The sequence below is a fragment of the Ciona intestinalis genome, chromosome 6 (genome assembly GCF_000224145.3).
Source record: "Ciona intestinalis chromosome 6, KH, whole genome shotgun sequence".
Lineage (NCBI taxonomy): Eukaryota > Metazoa > Chordata > Ascidiacea > Phlebobranchia > Cionidae > Ciona > Ciona intestinalis.
Genome location: NC_020171.2, coordinates 2,141,756 through 2,162,810, shown reverse-complemented (window position 1 = coordinate 2,162,810; position 21,055 = coordinate 2,141,756). Strand labels below are relative to the sequence as shown.

Below are 21,055 nucleotides of genomic sequence, written 5' to 3'. Positions count from 1 at the left end.
ATAACTTATTTATCCTCACATTGCAGGGCAGCGACAGCCATTATAACACGGGTGTTCTGTTTCACACACCTTATGCCAGCTTGCATGTTAAACCATAATAACTTAGCTGAAACAAAATGTGAACCTGATATTTTTGTTGCACAATCTTCCCCCATGTACCCATCCACACATTGACAATGATAATGAGCCCCACTACTTATACAAGTCCCACTGTTGTAACATTCTATCACTTCACATGGATCAAGTAAGGTGTCTTAAAAAAATAAACAAATTTAAAAAAAAACAATATGCTTTTGCTTTCAGGCATATCATATTATAACTCTGGTTATAATTTTCTGGTGTTCTTTTAATTGTGATCTCAAAGAAACAATGCTTTTACCCCCAAAATGAAAAAAAGATGTTTCAGATATACTTGGCATTTGGCAATAAAAATACGGCATACATTTACATCATTATGTTTGTATTGTAAAAATAAAAGATTCGAAATAAATACTTGGTTGTTCGCAAATATATCCCATTGTTTCGTCACAATCCCCAGGAACCCATCGTAATTCTTTGCTCCCTGATTGGCTGACTATTTTCAAACAACTCCCTATGACATCATTTCCTGTTTCATTCCAGTATTGGAAGGTCATGTGACTTCCATCCAACCAGAACCAACCTAGATGGAAATTTTATCTTTGCGTGGCGGTGCAACAACAGTGATTGAGTATGAGTTACCATGTATGTAACTTAAAGGTTGATTGATTTTCTGTATAGCTGACAATTTAGACAACTCATTGGGAACCACTGGGTTTGAGCAATTACTCTTAAAAGTCTTGCAAAAGGAAAAGTTTACACCTTTACCACTGTACCATGGCAACTTAAGTATAATCTTACCATCTTCAGTTTTTGTTGCACCTATCCACAGTTGTACTTCCATACCACCATACATTGAACTTGTTTGGTTTTCAATAACATCTTGTGCTTGTTTGTCTCTTATAATAGCAAGTCCAGCTTCTTTGTTTAATTTACAAAGATTACTTGATCCAGAAAATGAAGAAAAATCATTGGTTTCAAAATTTATATGAATGAGGTTATTGTTGAAATCATTGCCTTCAAAATTTGCTGAAATTTTAAGGAAAAAGTTTGACATAGTAAAGATTAAATACCATAACATCTATTCTATACTGTAAACAAGTTAGGTCAGAGTTTATTACTCCAACATTGTATATGCACATTCTATTCTATATGGGTGAGGTCCTATAGTGAGGCACGCTATAAGACCTGGGATTTAGACCAAAGTTGGTCCATTACCCCAACATTGTATAATATATGCACATTCTGTTCTATATGGGTGAGGTCCTACGGCATAGCATGCCAATAAGATTTTCGACTCTACTCTTCTAGTCTCTTATAATTAACTTAATGTAGTACTAACCTTTTTTACAAAGATCGCCAATATATGCAGGTTTACAATCACAAGTAAAGTTGCCTTTCCATCTTATACAATTCCCACCGTTCTGACATGGATTTGGTTGGCATAAATCTAAACAACACAATTATACAAGAACACTATTACAGATATACAGGTTAGGATCTGGTGTTAGAATCATTTGAATAGGAGACTGACGATGCCATTTAGGCGAAATATATATCTTTATTATTATACAATTGATTGGACTTGATTTTTGGTCTGTTACGTGTTCGTAGAACCAGATCCTTACTGTATTTCTTTACACAAGAATCGTTCTGCCATATGAGCACCAGATCAGGGTCAGATTTGCGGAGTTTATTACAAGTTTCTTACGAAAATAATTGACAGCCTATTTCTAAACTAAACCTATCTATTTATACATCAGCTATTTAATATATTACGTTATGCCTGTTTACAACAACAGCGATATGTGTTTACCCGTTCGACATGTATCACCAATGTATCCATCCATGCAGTAACAAGTATAATCATTAATTCCATCTAAGCATGTCCCACCATTGTTGCAAGGGTTCGTAGCACATTCATTCATGTCTGTAAATTGAGGTAAAAGAATAACATTGTTGGTGTAATGAGCCAACTAATCTAAATCCCAGGTCCCATGGCATGCCTCACTGTAGAACCTAACCCATATTAGGACCCTACCCCTCAGTAGGACCTTACCCATATAGAATAGAATGTCAATATGCAATGTTTAGGTAATGGACCAAAATAATGTATATAGAACAGAACAGCAAGTTAAAAGGTAAAGATAACAAAGTACCTGTTTCGCAGTTGGTTCCTGTATACCCAGCAACACATAAACAGTTGTAACTATTAATCCCATCCGTGCAGGTTCCACCATTTAAACAAGGGTTGACAGAACATTCGTCTATATCTAAAAATAAACAGCTAAAGCAACACTGATAAAAGATAAAAAATAAGTAAAAAACTTACCTATTTCACATATGTACCCAGTGTACCCATTCATACACCGACAAGTAAACTGGTTTATCCCATCTTTGCAGGTCCCACCATTTAAACAAGGCATTGAGGCACAGTCGTCTATGTCTGTAAAAAAACTTTAATACACTGCTTAGTAAACAGGAGATATGGAAAAAGTAAATTACCTGTGGCGCAGTCAGCTCCTGTATACCCATTAACACATGCACAAGTGAAACTAGCCACCCCATCTGTGCAGGTCCCACCATTAGCACAAGGCGTTGAGGCACAGTCGTCTATGTCTGTAAAAAAAAGAGTTAGAATAGCAATCTAGGAAAATGACCGGCGTTGTGGCAGAATGATTAGCGGGCCTGCGTCTAACCCAGAGGTTACAGATTCAAGGCTCGTTGTTGCCACTATTGTGGCCATATGTGTCTTTGGGCAAGACATTTAACGGTAATTGCTTAAACCAAGTTACCTGTCTTACAATTAGTTCCTATATACCCATTAACACATGCACAAGTGAAACTAGCCACCCCATCTGTGCAGGTCCCACCATTAGCACAAGGCGTTGAGGCACAGTCGTCTATGTCTGTAAAAAACATTTAAAACACCATTAAGAAAAAATACAAATGTAAAATATATATTTACCTGTCTCACAATTAGTTCCTGAATATCCAATAAAACATGAGCATTTATATCCACCAGTTGCATGGCTACATGTCCCATTAAAACATGGATTTGGCTGGCATAAATCTAATATAAAAAATTGTTATCAATATAATACTAAAAGTAATAAACTGCTTGTTTAGTAAAAAAACACTTACCTATTTGGCAGTAAGTTCCTATATATCCATCATAACATATACATTCATATCCAGAAGTTGTCCCATTACATGCCCCATAAATACAATGGTTTGAATAACATGGGTCATCTGTTAAAATAACATTAAAGTTAATTATATTAAAAGACATCTTATCAACACCCTTTATTTAAATTTGTAACAAACACTTAGGTATTAACATTATTACTATATTATATTTCATTTATTAAACTCTCTGGCGTCGTGGCAAAGTTGTTAGCATGCCAGCCAGAGGTCACTGGGTTAAAGCTTGAAAGTTACATTCATAAACTTGCGTTACCTCTTACGCATATCCAGTTCTTCTTATCATAACCATCTTCAGTGCTTCCCCAAGCACCTAATACATTGTTGCAAGTACCATGCACGTCAAACCCATACACTACAATTCGACTTGAATTTTTGTAATAGCTTGGTTCATGTGTACCACAGTTTCTTAGCATAGTAACATACCAGTTCGTGTAAACTACGCTTGTCCCATCTTCCCAATACCAATTATATTTACCACCTGCACACATTCCCCCAATCCAGTAACCGCGATCCCAATAGCTCCAACCATCTTCATTTAACTCCATATAATCAAGTTGATTCGTAATCATGTTTTGAACGCCGGAAGATTTGATATCTGCCAGTCTGCCACCTCTAGCAATACAATCTTGGTTTGCTTCATCAAATGTTAATCGATAACTTGGCCCTTTGTTGAAGAAAATGTATTCATACCCACTATAATGAACTATTGCCTCTGAATCTGAATAACAACAATATAATTTTTTTTATCTAACATAGTTTAAGTTTTTAAACCCAAACCTCAATTAAAGAGACAAATAAAAGTGATTGTTCTATTTGTCTCTAATAAAATAGGAACATCTTAAAGTTATAATTAGCTGCTTTCAGATAACAAAGCAATAAAATGTTATTATTGTTATTAATAATCTATGTTGTTACCAGGTACAGCTAATACTTGAGTAAGAAAGCAAATTACTATATTTTGTTCTTACCAATTACATTATTATATTCTTGTATATTCTTTAACTTTTACCAGTTACTGCTAAAATATTACCAACATATTTTCAATATAACAAACCATATATTCTTAAAAACTGTTTTACTGTTATTCTAAAACTATTTTTAATAGAAAAAACCATGTTCTTACCAGGCAAGGCTGCAACTTGGGTGAGAAGCAAAGTAAAGCACGTCGCCATACACTTCATGTTGATTATAATAAGGTGCAAAGGTAGTTTGAGATTTCATACTTGAGTTGTTTGATTTATCCTTATCAGTTTTGTGATATTAGTCAAACATATTAAATATTACAACAAACAAGGTAATGTGAATGTCAATACTTGAACCTATGGGAAACTTATGGTAATTCAAATAAATTACAATAACAACAAATTACAATAACAAAGGCCATATAGTAGGTTGGGGTAAGATGGTTCATGTTTTCATTTTTTATCGCCCCATTTGATAGTACCTAACGAATATTTACAGAGTTATAAATGCATTCTCACATTTGTATATTTTTAACCCCACAGTACTATACATATGTACTAAGCATTATTAGCACACATTTCATTGCAACAATAAGACTTTTGCATAATGTCCTATATAGTAACTAACACTGCTACCATTGTGGGTGTATGTGTCTTTGGGCAAGACATGAGATGGTTAATTAGCAGAAACAACATCACATATAAGCTTATATCCACACACCAAGTCACTGCTTTGGTTTGAGTTAGTTTTTGTGGTTGGAATGTTGGAGAAACGGTATTTGTATCACCTTGCCCTTTCCAACAAGTAATATGGTAGGGTGGGGGAAGATGGGATACCTTTTCAATCTATTTTTTTCGTCCCATTTGTTAGTAAACAAAGAACACTCAAACAATTATAAAACCGTATCCTCACGACTCCCATAGTCCATTGGTAATTATTTAAAGCGCGATCAGGATATTAGGATATTATGTGCTAAAGGTGTCCTTTCTTTCCCCACCCTATTATACAATACAGAGGCTACGTGTTCTATATACAGTTTGCAATATGTAATAATTTTTACAACCGCTAGATGGGTTAGAGAGCTATTTAAGATTTAATTGGATAAAAACGCAACAGAATGTGTTTATAATCTGTCGCAGAAAAAATAACTTTGGCCGAAAAATATTAACCATGCTTGGTGTATAAAACGTATATAACCCAAGACGTTATTTTCGTATGTTCAGATATAAAGACAAGAGGCCAAAATAATGAATATAGTAAGTTGGGTAAGATGGAACATCTTTTCATTCCCTTTTGTCGACAAATTTATTAGCAAACAGAAAATATTTACAAAATTACATAATCGTATCCTCACGACTTTAAAAAAGAGTTGTTAATTGCCAAAAACACAATCAGAAAATATGGCACATTTCGTGCTAACGGTATCCATCTTACCCCACAGTACTATATAAGAAAATATATACCGCCATTTCTACATTTATATTATTTCCAAGCCTACTACGTCGATAATTGAACAAAACCGTGTTTAAAATTCCCGGTTACCGCTATGCCTTGGCGTGTGGTTACGAAATAATGTTTACTTAGCAATAAAATTCGCATTTTGTCCGTGTTACATGTTTACGGCGTTAGTTCTGTATAAGATCGCTATTATCAGACGGCATAAGAATATCTCATAAAGCAGCGGCAGTGTTAAAGGTTTTGTAGAGCAGTTGCTATTTCGTTGCTATTGCTAATTTTTGGTATCAGCATTTTGCTATTTTGGCGCCTTCGCATCAGTTATTTACTATTAATAGTCTGCTATTTTTGTGCTTTTTGCCGTCAATTTCGATTACCAATATGTAATTAAAAAAGCAATTTTCGATTATCTGCTTTAATTGTTCCATTTTTTCGTTTCTTTGGACAGATATTAGGCTTATACGTTATTGTACCTAATTTCGAAAGGGCACGTTTTATTTTGCCCAGCAGAATACAATGTATACTACGGTAAATGCAGTAGTGTTTTATTTACGGTTTCTTATTATTACATAGGCTATGATTAAAAACAGCCCCTTTCTTTAGTCCAATAAAATAAGTTTTTTTACCAGAAGCGATTCTTGTAATATAGTGGGGTGGGGGGAGATGGGACACCTTTACCACGAAATATATAAATATCCTAATGGTATTTTAAACAATTAACAATGGTCTATGAAAGTCGCGAGGACAAGGTTTTATACTTCCTTGAATGTTTTTTTGTTTGCTACCAAAATGTATGAGAAAATAGAATGAAAAGGTGTCCCATCTTCCCCCATCCCACTATATTATGTTTTGTAACGTGTTTACATATGCTTCATAATACCAAAGCAGCGTGTGTGTTGTTCTATTCATGTAGGGACGTCATGACGTCGCGGTTATTACGTTTACTTCGATCGGTGGGAGCGAGAACAAATATTAATATGTGGTGTAGGGAAATCGAACGGCTTTGATCTCCTTGTTTTTGTAGTAACCGTTGTTTTTCTCGGTTTAGATTGTAGGGAAGATGTCATGTTTCATACACCTCGGTAACGCTTACGAGTTACTACGTATGTAACTTATTTATTCTCACGTCGCGGGGCTACCACAGTCGTTATAACACGAGTGTTCTGTTTCATACACCTCCTGTCCGCTTACGAGTTACCACGTATGTAACTTTGTTGGTGATTTATATTTTAATGCGTTACAAGTGTTACAGTAACTACCGTTAGATGTCTTGCAAAAGACTAACAAACGCCAACAACGGTAGCAGCGACGGGCCTTGAACTTATTACCTTTAGTTTGTATATAGCTGTATTGTAACGCGATGCGGTTTTGTTTGTGATAAAACAACTTCTTGCAGTTGAGTTCTGACACAAATTGCTTATTTGGATATACGGCAAAACATGTGGGTTTATATTTTACTGATCTTTGGAATTACTGTGTCTAATACACAATGGGCAAGAAAAACTTCCGACAAAGAGAAGACAAGTTCCAATACCTTAGGACCGCATACGTTTCAGACGTTTTTAAACGAAGAAGTTACGAAATATCACTCCGATACTGGACCACCACCAGACTGGGTTATAGAGGCTTGCTCTGAAGTTGATCCTACAGGCACAATATGTATGGGGTTGTTCCACCGTTACCATGAAGTGTATTCTATGGAAGGCGACATTATGCTAGCAGGTCTGTTCCCTATACACCAAAACGAAGGCTGTCTTGACTTAGAAGATATGGGATCTATACAACGGATGGAGGCGATGGCTTACGCTGTACAGAAAGTGAACTCATGGCCCAATTTTATGAAGGTGAGGTTTTATATGCTATACACATGTAGATTTAAAACCTTAGTATAGTGTATACACAATGTAATTGGTGTGTACACAGTATTTACCCTTTTCCTTATAAAAGTATGGAGTAATATTGGAAATTATACGTGTGCAAGCTTAGATTAACTCTTGCTCAAATCCCAGGTCCAATGGCGAGCCTCACTGTATGGTCTCACCCATATAGAATGGAATGTGCATATATAGTAAGGTGGGGGAAGTTGGGACACATTTTAACTCTATTTTCTCTTCCGATGTGGTAGTAAACAAGGAATTTTTAAAGAATTATAAAACTATATGCTCAAGACTCCCATAGACCGTTGTTAACTGTTTAAAACACGATCAGGATATTCGGATATTATGCGCCGAAGGTGTCCCATCCTACTATACAATGTTGGGGTAATGGGTCGACTCTGGCCTAAATCCCAGGTCCCATGACATGTCTCGTTGTGGGACCTCACCCATATAGAATAAGCAATCCTTATATAAGCGTAATGACCAGGTTTAATTAACTTTGTGATTTCATTCAGAATTTCACTCTTGGTTTCCGTATCTTCGATACTTGCAACTCCCAATCGATTGCTTTATCTCGAACACTGGGAGTTCTGCCACACTGCAACAACTGCACACATTATCCTGTTTGTTTTCCGTGAGTATATTACTACATATATATAGTATTGGTTCTCTTTTATCGTCACATTTATAGCAAACGAAGAATATTTACAGAATTAAATAGCCGTATCCTCACGACTTTAAAAACGTTTTGTTGATTGTTGAAAAACACGATCAGAAATGTGAGATAATATGAGCTAACGGTGTCCATCTTACCCAAAATATATATATATATATACACAACTCAGTAGTTAAATATGTCATGCCTCTGGTATCATACAGCGTAATAACCAAGCGTCGTATTTATCGGATATAATTTCCAATTAGTTATGAATTTTCATTCCAGAGAATGTCCATCACTCGTAGCTGGAATTGTGGGACCAGAATCCAGTTCAAACGCTCTCTTGTCTGCGCATGCGTGTAACCTCGCCCTGACACCTATTATCAGTTACTTTGCAACGTCACTGGAGCTTACAGATAAAACCATTTTCCCGACACTATTCACTACTGTACCGTCCGACGATTTTCAGGTAAAATAATGCTTTTATTAAGTCTTAACTGCTGTGCCACAGAGGTTAGAGCGCTCGGCTCCTGACTAGAGGTTATGGATTCGAGGCTTGCCGTTGCCACCATTGTGGTCGTATGTGTTCTTGGGCAAAGCACTTAACAATTGCTCCAACCCAGTGGTCACTAATGAGTCGTCGTCTTTAACCTAAATTGTTACGTATTACAGGTGTCAGCCATGTTAGAACTACTTGAATACTTTGGGTGGACTTATTTCTCATTCATTCATACAAATGATAGGTAAGAGGCTCGTACTGTATAACTTGTAAGCAGGCACGAGGCGTATGAAACAGAACATCTGTGTTATACTGACTGTCGTTGCCCGCCTACGCGAGGATACATGAGCTACATTTATTAATAAGATTCATTTATTTAACATACTTCAATTTATACTGTACATGTTGTTTCAAAGAATTTGATTATTGCCGTAATAATAAGTGATAAGGCGCCTTGTGTGTATATATTAAATAGGCATAACGTATAGTTGTACTTAAAAACGTCAGTATAGAATAGCCTATGCTAAAATCATGTCACTTTGTAGTTGTCTGAAAGCTCAAACAACTAATGTGTGCATAAAATATTTACATAGTCTAAACCACCTGCGTTTAATGCTTTACATTGGTATGCTGGACAGTTTAAATCATTGCCTGTTTGCTGGGTTAACGCTGGCTGTTTGCCCAGGCAATAAAACCAAGAACTTCAAACATGATTCAATGTATCATTCGTTTTAAAGGGCAGATGTAGCTTGTATCCTGTCATCTTGCTTTTAGTAATATGCAACTTATTATTATGGGCGTCTGTGTCCCTGGGCAAGACACTTAACAATAATTGCCTAAACCAAATGGTCACTAAAAGGTTGTCTAAATTGTCAGCCATACACAAAGTTACATACGTGGTAACTCGTGAGCGGGCACGAGGTGCATGAAACAGACCACCCACGTTGTCCTGTTATGCGAGAATAAAGTTACATTCATTCATTCAAACTGCTAGTTATTACAGATACGGTAAAGACGCGCTCGACTACGTGCAAACTAATATGAAAGAAATGTGCCTCGCCTCCGTACAACAGGTAATAGCCTATTCTGTTCTAAACTATGAATGCAATATGTTAAAGGTCCGCACACCTCACGTTTAAGGAAACGGGTTCACGATTTAAAACGAAATAATCTGAAAAATCTCCCAGATATTTTTTACCCACTAGGTAATTAATGTTGTAGCTCGCCAGCAGACACGCGAGGTGTGTAAAACAGAACACCCGTGTTATAACGACTGTCATTACTCCGCCATTATGCGAGGATAAACAAGTTAAATTTATTCACTCATTCATATAGTAGTGCGGGGGAAGACCTTTAACACATAATATCCAAATAGCCTGATCGTGTTTTAAAGAATTGACAACGGTCTGTGGAAGTCGTGAAGATACGGTTTTATAATTCATTGAATGTTCTTTGTTTACTACCAAATGAAAAGAGAAAACTAAACGAAAAGGTGTCTCATCTTCCCCCACCCTACCATATATCACTATCTTATCACATGCAGGTATCCGGAGACGGTAGTAATTCTTCGTACGACGAAGTAGTTACCACACTACTAAGATACAAAGATCAAAGCCAGACAAGTGTGGTGATCGTCTTCACTGATGGAGTTTCAGCAAACAAATTGTTTTGTGTAAGTTGTTGTATCATATGTTGTGTCGTAAAGACGAAAGTTGCTCCGACCCAGTGGTCTCTTGTGAGACGTCAAAATTGTCGGCCTTACAGAAAATATTACCCACAAAGTTACATAAGTGGTAACTTTTAAACGGCACGAGGTGTATGAACCGAACACCCGTGTTATAACAACTGTTGTTGCCCCGCCATGCTAGGACAAACAAGTTACATTTATTCATGTAGTTAAAAAGAAATCTTAGTTTGTATTATTTTTTCCACCAGGCCGTTGATCGTGCAAATGCCACCGGTGAATTCGTGTGGATCGGTAGCGAGGGTTGGGGGGTCAGTTTAAACGATATATCAGATAACCTGCATGTGGCGCAGGGATCTTTAACATTCACACCACATACTGAAATCGATCCAGAGTTCGACGAATATTTTCAGGTTCGCCAGTTGTATAGTGAAGTAGTAATAGGGTATATGGTTTCGATTGATCATCTATATGCGACCATTAGAAAAGGTAACTTCAGTCTAAAGTTTTACTTCTTTCTACAATGTAAAACAAATATGACAGAATTCGATGAATAGCACAGCCTCTTTTATGTGCAGTGTAGTATAATAGGCTTTTTTGACGAATCCGTTTCTAAACAGCCCCTTATGAAATCCCTACTTAGGTCAAAGCAAACGTAACCCCCGTTTCGACTATATTTGCCTGAACTTTACCGCGTAGCATAGTGGATATACTCGTTATAGTATACGACACATATGTTAGATTATTATTATTTTATCAACAGAATTTGAACGTCACGCACAACAATCCATGGTGGAAAGAAATCTGGAAAGACCATTTTAATTGTAATTGGACAACACGAAGAAACGAAGGTAGATGAAGGATTACATACGTAGTAACTTGAGGTGTATGAGACAGAACACCCGTGTTATAACGGCTGCCATGGCCCCGCCATGCAAGGATAAATAGGTTACATACGTGGTAACTTGTAAGCGTGCAAGAGGTGTATGAAACAAAACACCCGTGTTATATAACGACTGTCTATGCGCCGCCACGATCTTATACACACGTTACATTCAATTCAATATCATATTGTAGGGTGGGGGAAGATAGGACACTTTTTCATTCTATTTTCTTGTCGCATTTAGTAGTAAACAAAAACAATTTCAAAGAATTATGAAACCGTATCCTCACGACTCCCATATACCGTTGTTAATTGTTTAAAACACGATCAGGGTATTTGGATATTATGTGCTATAGGTGCCCCATCTTACCCCACCCTACTATACAAATGATATCCTGTGTTATATTCCTAGAGAACTCATGTTGGAATTATAAACATATTGACGAAACGAACGGCTATCTTCCTGACTCTACAGTCTCCTTAGTAAACGACGCTGTATACGCGTTCGCCTACGCAATCAGTGATTACGTCAACCATACTGATGACATCATCAGCGAGAACGGTGACGTCATCGTCCCACCATGGAAGCTGATCAACTATATTCGAAAGATTTCGTTCCCCGGTAGCGCCCAACGTAGGGAAATAACCTTGGGAAAGTCGATAGCTTATTACGATTTAAACAATCTGCAGATAAATGAAAATGGAACGTGAGTGCTTCAATGTAGTGGTTAATATGTTGTAGCACTCTGGGTGTTGGGGTAATTAGCTTACTATGGCATAATTCTTTGTTCGTTTATATGTTTTGATCTTGCTATAATATATTGTAGGTGCTGGGGTAATTAACTGACTCTTGGATAAATCTTCGTTCATGTATAGTAGGGTGGGGGAAGATGGGACACTCCCATATACCATTGTTGATTGTTTAAAACACGATCAGGCTATTTGGATATTATGCGTTAAAGGTGTCCCATCCTCCCGCACTCTACTCTATATATCTTGCCACGCTGTAGAAAGTTATACATGCAGTAAGGTGTATAATATAGGTACCGTTTGCACAATTCCCATATTTCCCAACAGTTTAAAGATTTAACAACGCATTTTAGAGACGGTTATATAATTCCGTAACTATTCTTTTTTCAGTACCAAATAGGACAATAAAATAAAAAAAAACATGGACCATCTTACCCCAACAACCTTTTATACTTGTATACATTATGTAGTTTCGACTACGTTCGAGTTGGAAGTTGGGATTCAGTGGATGGCCTTATACTAGATGCTAGTGCTATACAATGGCCGGATCATAGGAAGACACCAATATCTTATTGCTCAGAGTTTTGTCATCCTGGCGAGGTAAGATCATAAGGGGAATGATAATTGCGTAAGTTTTCAATTGGACATGATATGTTGGTTTAATTGGTTATGATATACTTTTTTTCTGTGTAAGGATGGGGTCCTGCAATGAGACAAAGTATGGATCCTGAGAGGTTTAGACGGGAAGTAGTCCATTACCCCATTCAACACCCAGGGAGCTACCATCTAGGTCCCACTGAGAGACTTTATATACGCTTAATAATATAGGCTCTAATAGAGCTCTATGTCTACTTTGTATTGATGAGGTCCTGAAGTAAAACACATGATGGGACCTGGGAATTAGACCAGAGTTGTCCATTACCCCAATATTGTATATACACATTCTATTCTACATGGGTGAGTTCCTACATTGTGGCACACCATGAAACCTAGGACTTAGGACAGAGTTGTCCCATTACCCCAACATTGTATGTGTACGTTCTATTCTATATAAGTGAGATCCTACAGAGAGGCATGTCAAGGGTGAAGTTCTATAGTAAGGCATATAATGGGTCCTCAGATTTAAGCTAATTACTTTATGTTATCTTATGAAAAAAATAGAAACCTTATCAGTTATTTTACCTCCAGGTCCAAGTATTGATAAAGATAGCTTGCTGTTGGGATTGCGAGAGGTGCGCACAAGGTTCTATAGTGGTTAACAATACGAGGTGTCAGGTAAGATATTGCCAAGGACCTTTTATTGTCTAAAACATCCACCATTGTGAGTGAATGTACCGTTGAACAAGAACTAAGGAAATAATCACCCAAAAAGTTACATACATGGTAACTCGTAAGCTGGTACGAGGTGTATTAACACCTGTGTTATAACGACTGTCGATGTCCCGCCATGCGAGGATAAATAAGTTACACGCAAGGTAACTCGTAAGCGTTGAGCTTTGAATCAGGTACCCTGAAGTATATTTAATGTAATCAATCTACCAACAGTACTACGGTAGCAATACCTGAAAACTTCCGAATATTTACTTTTATATAACCTCCAGGAATGCCAGGACTTTTATTGGCCCAACTCGAACTACAGCCGGTGTGTTCCCTTGGAGTTAGAATACCTACATTGGTACGAAGCCCCTGCAGTCCTGTTAAGCGTATTCGCGTGCGTTGTATTGTTGTGCGCGGTATTCACCTCCATATACTATATCCGGGTAAGTATTTTAATAAAATTTTGATTTTTTTGAATTTTGTTTGGGTCAATTGAAAATTAATGCATAAAGTGTTGGGGTGTTTTATTATTATTATATAGTAGGGTGGGGGAAGATGGGACACCTGTTCATTCTTTTTTCTCTTCCAATTTGGTAGTAAACAAAGAACATTCAAAGAATTATAAAACCGTAACCTTACGACTTCTTTATACTTTTTGGTAATTGTTTAAAACAAGATCAGGATATTAGGATATTATGTGCTAAAGGTGTCCCATTTTCCCCCACCCTACTATAGAAACTATAGATAAATACAGTTAACAATATGTTTATTACTATTAATATAGTGCGTTTGGATATGATGGTCCATGTTTTCTTTCTCTTTTATCGTCCAATTTGGTAGTAAACAAAGAATATTTACAAAATTATATTAACGTATCCTCACGACTTCCATAGACCGTTGTTAATTGTTTAAAACATGATTAGAAAATATGGGATATAATGTGCTAACAGTACCCATCTTAAACCACTGTAATATATAGTTGGGTGGGGAAGATGGGACACCTTTAGCACATAATATTCAAATATCCTGATCGTATTTTAAACAATTGACAACGATCTATAAAATTCGTGAGAATATGGTTTTGTAATTCTTTGAATTTTCTTTGTTTACAACCAAATGGAACGAGAAAATAGAAGGAAAAGGTGTCCCACATTCCCCCACCCCACTATATTAATAACACGCCCTTATACTTACAGCACAGACATGATAGACTTATAATGGCAAGCGGACGTGAACTAATGTCAGTGATCATGTTTGGGGTTATTATTCAATGTGTGATGGTGTTTTTCATCATTGCTAAACCAACCGAACATACATGTTTTATATACAGGTGAGCATGAAGTGTATATCTGATTAAGTTTAAGCATTATATGTTATTAGGTGGTATCGAATGAGCACATTGTATTAAATTATAGTAAATAGTGCTTACTTATCCTCGCGTGGCGGGGCAACAGCAGTCGTTATAATATATGTTTTATATACAGGTGAGTATGAAGTGTATATCTGATTAAGTTTAAGCACTATGTTATTAGGCTAAGTGGTATCGAATTAGCAGATTATATAAAATTAGTAAATAATGCTTATTTATCCTTGCGTCGAGTGGCAACTTCATAGGTTATACCACAGTAAGTATAGACTACCAAAATTGGGGGGGGGTGGGGGGGGTTTTTTTGTTTCCATACACCTCATGTCCGCTTAAAAGTTACCACGTATGTAACTTAATTATCCTCGCATGGCCGGGCAAAGACAGTCGTTATGTAACACGGGTGTTCTGTTTCACATACCTCATGTCCGCTTATTGGTTACCGCGTATGTAACTTATTTATCTGATCTTATTAACGTTTCTTAAAGGGGGAAAAAAGAAGTATAATGAGCTGATTCGATTACATTGAATGAGTCGGTGTTGTCTACTTAACCTCTCATCTTATGCAACTGCTTAAAAGATACTTTTATAACAACTTTGTGGTTGATTGTTTTTTTCTATATGGCCGACAATTTGGTCAACCCATAAGTGGCCACTTGGTGCAATTGGTGTTAAATCTTTTGCCCACTATGGATAAAAGTGTCTATAGCCCAATCAAACATTTAAATTGCTGATGCTGCCATGCATAATATTAAGTCTGTACAGCTCTTCTGGATATTTTACATTATGGATTGGAAAAAATTAAGTAATACTTAAAAATCTCCAAAAACCCCCTTTTTTCTAAAGTAAACACGTTACCTACCTATAAAAATCACAGCTTAAATCTTTGCACTTTCAGGTTTATTTTCGGGTTAGATCTCACAATATCTTATGCTGCCATCGTAGTCAAGTCAAACCGAATATTCCGGATATTCACCCATGGTTTGAAGTCGGTTGCTCCACCAAGATGGACGAAGACGCATCATCAGTTGTTGATAACTGGATGTATTGTACTTATTCAGGTATGTAGTGCATTCAGTTATACAGGATAAGAGCCTGTGCTACGAAAACGTAACAGACAAAAAGTCCCACCAATTGTTTAAATAATTGTATCTTGTCTGTCATCAATCGCACCCACAAAGTTGCCCATACAGGATTACTCTTTAGCGGGGTGTATGAAACAGAATAGTAGCACATACAATTCATTGCAAAACAGCATGCCCTAAAATTACTTTAACCACATTATTTTATTTGAGATAAGTCCTTAACCGTAGTTTCTCTAACTCAGTGGTCACTAACTGGTTGTCCAAATTGGCAGCAATACCATGAAATCACCCACTAAAGTACATACGTAATAACTCGTAAGCGGGCACGAGGTGTATGAAACAGAGCATCCGTGTTATAACGACTGTTCCATTATGGGCGCCTTCAACAGGGTCAAAATAGAAGCACAGCATGCAATTCAATGCAAAGCAGAATACAATTATCCCAATCACGTTACTTTTCTTCCAGATTATCGTCGTGTCTTCCCTATGTCTCATCTTTCCCCCCAAAGTTGTGAAGTACCAAGCCAAACCAGGACTAGCTGAACTTGCATGTAGTCTGGATAATAACGTCACTATATTGTTGCCACTATCGTACAACTTTCTTCTAATTGTTCCATGTTTATATTACGGGTAAGTTAGGTATTGGAACCACCTATATTCATACACTTATGCAATAATTTGCAAGTTAGATTCAGCTGGCTAATTGGATAGTCCTTTAGTGACCACTGGGTTGAAAAAAATGAAAGGCCCCAACACCATATTATAGCAGCATCTATTTTTGAACTTGTCTGTTATCAAAAGACAAATATATACAATGGTGGCAGCATCCAGCCTCGAATCCAGTACCTTCCGATTACATCCGATGTTAATTGTTTAAAACACGATTAAGGATATTTGGATATCATGTGTTAAAGGTGTCCCATCTTTCCCCACCCTACTATATACAATTATCTTTAACTTCCTTTCCACTACTGGGTTGAATGAATTATCATCGAAGGTATCGCCCATACTTACAATGGCAGTGGCATAATTTTCGGACCCAAGTATCCTCAAGTTACACATATTCCAAAAAAACCAACCACAATAGTAGCCACACCCGAGGCTCGAACCCAGTATCCTCTGATTAGTACACATAATCTTTATTTTTAATTTCAGTTGGAAAACGAGGAACCTTCCAGCCAACTTCAACGAGTCTCGTTTCATAGCGTTCACAGTATCAACAACATTAGTTGTGTGGATCGCATTTATTCCAACTTACTTGACTGTTGGTATCAGGTAAGATACGCTTTTACAACTTTTTGTTAAAAAATGTGTCCTAGGGCAAGACACTTACGGCAATTGCTCCAGCTTCCGGTTCAAAAAATGAAACACAAAGTTTTATACGTTGTAGTCTAAGCAGGCACGAAGTGTATGAAACAGAACACCTGTGTTATAACGACTGTCATTGCCTCGCTATACGAGGATAAATAAGTTACATACGTGGTTACTTGTAAGCGGGCACAAGGTGTATGAAACAGAACACCCGTGTTATAACGACTGTCGTTGCCCCCCATGCGAGGATTAATAAGTGACATACGTGGTTACTCGTGAGCAGGCACAAGGTGTATGAAACAGAACACCTGTGCGGTGCCGACAGTCGTTGCCCTGCTACGTGAGGATAAAGTAAGTTACATTTATTTACTATTTAATTTACACCCCTGTAATATATTACTAGATAAAACAGTATCATAATAATTTAACTATTTCCAGCCAAGACACGTCGTCAAAAATCCACGTTGAAATTCTCGCCACAGTTGAAATAATGAGCGCTGCCAATACTCTGGCTTGTTTGTTCCTTCCTAAAATCTACGCCCTTAAGTTTCTGACCACAACATCCTGGCATGTGGCCGCTTCATTTAAAACGAAGGGTAGAAGAAACAACTCGAGGAATTGTGAGAACTGCGGGTCAGGCGATAGGTCTGATAATGCTCGGTTTCGGAAGGTACGTTATTTGACATATTTAGTTTAACGATTATCGTTTAACAGTAATTGCCCAAACCCAGTGGTCCTTATGGGTTGTCCAGATTATCAAACATGCAGAAAAACAACCACCCACAAAGTTATACGTGGTAACTCGTAAGTTGGCACGAGGTGAATGAAACAGAACACCCGTGTTGTAATGGCTGTCGTTGCCCCAACATGCGAGGATAAATAAGTGACATCATTCGTCTAAGCCAACCATTAGGTACCTTAAGATTATCTATGGTATACAATTAATGTTGTTGTAACAATACATGCTCGTTAATTGTTTCGTTAACGCCATAATCATCAAGGCTGTACTATGATAATTGGTCTTAGTTTTAGAAGGTGCCTGTTAATCGTAACTTGCGCCTGTTTTTCTTTTTTTTCAGGTGTCATTCACACCTTTTGTTCCAAGGGATGGCATAGTAGGGATACAGAGACTAGGTGAGTTATAATATAATATATACTTGTAAGACATTATAGGTCTAAAATAGGTTACTGTATATTTAATTATAGGCAGTATAGGTAGAATTAGTTCTTTTATATCGCATTGTATATCTTTAAAAACACTTCATTAAAACTTATATTTATAAAGCTTTGGAACGGGGTTTGAGTTAGCTGGACTATATACATGTATATAGGTATATACTGTACTGGTATAAAGCTTTTTGACAAAATAATTTAGCATTGCATAAAAGAGTAGACAGAATAGATGTATAGTACTATTAAATAGGGTGGGTGTCGTTAGAACATAATATCCCATATTTCTTAGTCATGTTTTGACACAAAAAACGCTCTTTTAGAGTCGTGAGAATACTGTTAGATAATTCTGTAACTATTTTATTTACTGCTAAATTGTGAACATTCTTTGCAATAAACTAACACTATACCACAGCAGTTCACATACATTAATGACCTATTATGTTCCTTTACCCATTATCTCGTATGCTGAATGACCAAATATCTTTAATAAACCTCACCAAAGGTATACGAAGAGCATCAAGCGCTGGGGATGCGACCACCACAAGTAAGAAGGTTTCGTTCCCTTCTTATATAGAAGATAACATACAACAGGTAAATACGAACTCTCATATGCGTTTATGCTTATATGTATCTGGTAGTTATAATGGTGTCATATAATAGTGACGTCATCACGGAGTGACGTCATGGGTTAATCATGTACACTGGTGTTGTATGGAATACTCAAGACTTTAGGATTTAAAAATAAAATATTTTTTATTTGTGACGTATTTTTATGGTGACGTCACGATTATATGACGTCATTTCCCCCTCATATCGTTGTTGTATATTTCATAGAGCGACATTCTACGGCGACGAAGTCTCTCCGTGAGCGCACCTGATATTACGTCATTAATGATGACGTCATCAGAGGAACGACCATCGCTGTGGAGAAGTAAGACGGAGATGGATGGAAGAAGTAATAAAGTGGATGCTAAGAAAGAAAAATATTTATCGTAAGTAGATAAACTACATCTGGCTGACAATTGCTACAAACAATTAGCGACGATGACTGTCGTTACAACACAGATGTTCATAATGCCAGCTTACGAGTTACCATACGTATCTTTGTGGGTGGTTGTTTTTTTTAATGGCTGACAATTTAGATTTTAGACAAACCATAAGGAACTATTTAGTTAGAGCAACTGCTGTTAAATGTCTTGCCCAAGGTCACATATACGCCCACAATAGTAGCAGCAGTGCTGAGCTTCGAACCCATATCCTCTGTTCAAGAGGCCAGCGCTCTAACCCCAATAAGAAGCAACGAACGCTGTGTAAATATACAATCCCTACATCAACCTATTATATTAATATAATATCATATACAGAACCTTGTGCAATAGTTTCCCGACACAAGACGTGTGTTCAGTACCTGTACATAACTCTAACCTTTATAACGTTCCCATTCAGACCCGTACAATTGCTACAATCCATTAGTGACCACTGGGTTGGAGCAATTGCCGTTAAGTGTCTTGCCCATAAAGACACATCCGACCACAATGGTGACAGCGTCGAGCCTCGAACGTATAACCTCTGGTCCAGAAGCTATAGTGCCCCAATAAAACGAAACCAATCTAATTTAAATAGCCAATTCCCGACACATTACATTAATATAATTTTATATACAGAACCTTGTGCAATAGTTTCCCGACACAAGACGTGTGTTCAGTACCTGCACATAACTCTAACCTTTATAACGTTTCCATTCAGACCAGTATTAGAGATACCTTCATTTGAGTTGAGGATCGCCACACCGAAGCTGAAACGGCGCAGTATAAAACCAGACGATGATTCTACATATGTTAAAAAGAGCAATTCTGGGACAGCGCAAACGAAAACAGACGTATTTTTGAAAACCCCATTACCAGATTTTCGAAGAGTATCCAATGCAAGTGCTGTCAGCAATATTGACGTCATGAGGGGTTCTGTGACGGACAATTACACCTTGGGTGACGCAGATGACGTCACGGAGCATCCAAATCATATTACCCCAAGTTCCCCCACACTAAAAAACGGAAATATGAATTTCTATATGGCCGAAACCGTACCTGAGAATTTACGTGTAAATATCCCACCAAAACTGGTGGAAAACGTAACCCCTGCTACTGTATTTTGCCATAACGACCAGTTGGGTAGGGCTAGGAGCTCTTCTGACGCGGCTGGCAAATACAACAACAGATATAACAGTCCGGTTAGGCGTGTTAGTATACCGGGTTTATCATATGAAGATTCAAACGACAGTTCGCCGCCTAAAACGGCCAGAGTCGTAGCATACTCGGTAACCAAAATTAAAAGAAGAAAAAATGTTTATTGATAAGTTTTGTGGGCGTATGAAACCAGTATTCTATTTTGTTTGTGTTTTTGTAGTTTATCACAGTATACCTCATGCGTTTGCGTTATACTAACGTGTTGGAGTAAGTATTTTCTTTTAACGTCCCATTTGGTATTAAACAAAGAACATTTACAAAGTTGTGTTGATTGTTGTATAAGGGTGTTTTCAGAGAGTTTAAAACCAAAGCCACTTTTTGCGTTAGGAATTAAGTAAATCCATTCAAATTTTAAAACAAAGCAATTTCAATTGCTATTACATCGACAAATTCCCCTTGTATGCTCCCTATAATAACCCGGAACCAAGACAGTCGAGCTTGACATGAGTCACATCACGTTCCCGAAGACTATAAGTATGTTGTTTACATACAAAGCGTTTAGACGCATT

The 21,055-nt window shown here is 37.2% G+C and overlaps 3 protein-coding genes across 4 annotated transcripts; 1 reads left to right on the top strand and 2 right to left on the bottom strand.

Annotated features, from left to right (window-relative positions):
• Nucleotides 1-5: 5 nt before the first annotated feature.
• LOC113474317 (fibropellin-1-like) lies at nucleotides 6-2,824 on the bottom strand. The gene is made up of 9 exons (XM_026834859.1): nucleotides 2,789-2,824; nucleotides 2,584-2,725; nucleotides 2,411-2,524; nucleotides 2,238-2,351; nucleotides 1,895-2,008; nucleotides 1,421-1,528; nucleotides 880-1,107; nucleotides 494-661; nucleotides 6-253 (listed from the first exon to the last, which is right to left on the bottom strand). The coding sequence occupies exons 1-9, from the start codon at nucleotides 2,822-2,824 to the stop codon at nucleotides 6-8; spliced, it is 1,272 nt and encodes a 423-aa protein (XP_026690660.1).
• LOC113474309 (neurogenic locus notch homolog protein 1-like) lies at nucleotides 2,695-4,472 on the bottom strand. Its single transcript, XM_026834843.1, has 5 exons — nucleotides 4,409-4,472; nucleotides 3,539-4,003; nucleotides 3,223-3,330; nucleotides 3,047-3,151; nucleotides 2,695-2,987 (listed from the first exon to the last, which is right to left on the bottom strand). Exons 1-5 carry the CDS (start codon nucleotides 4,464-4,466, stop codon nucleotides 2,860-2,862), a joined length of 864 nt encoding a protein of 287 aa, XP_026690644.1. The 5' UTR covers nucleotides 4,467-4,472; the 3' UTR covers nucleotides 2,695-2,859.
• LOC100180208 (metabotropic glutamate receptor 3-like) lies at nucleotides 4,410-20,807 on the top strand. 2 transcript variants are annotated; one of them, XM_026834810.1, is made up of 22 exons: nucleotides 4,410-4,489; nucleotides 7,260-7,547; nucleotides 8,096-8,214; nucleotides 8,524-8,707; nucleotides 8,911-8,981; nucleotides 9,741-9,810; nucleotides 10,281-10,409; nucleotides 10,673-10,834; nucleotides 11,185-11,272; nucleotides 11,717-12,011; nucleotides 12,525-12,654; nucleotides 13,243-13,329; nucleotides 13,656-13,814; nucleotides 14,568-14,701; nucleotides 15,633-15,795; nucleotides 16,286-16,449; nucleotides 16,975-17,094; nucleotides 17,569-17,800; nucleotides 18,210-18,264; nucleotides 18,806-18,894; nucleotides 19,138-19,295; nucleotides 20,050-20,807. In XM_026834810.1, the coding sequence occupies exons 2-22, from the start codon at nucleotides 7,365-7,367 to the stop codon at nucleotides 20,651-20,653; spliced, it is 3,396 nt and encodes a 1,131-aa protein (XP_026690611.1). In that variant the 5' UTR covers nucleotides 4,410-4,489; nucleotides 7,260-7,364; the 3' UTR covers nucleotides 20,654-20,807. The 2 variants fall into 2 exon arrangements, with proteins under 2 accessions (XP_026690611.1, XP_018667748.1); XM_018812203.2 differs by lacking the exon at nucleotides 4,410-4,489 and having other exon boundaries at nucleotides 7,057-7,547.
• The last annotated feature ends 248 nt before the right edge of the window (nucleotides 20,808-21,055 follow it).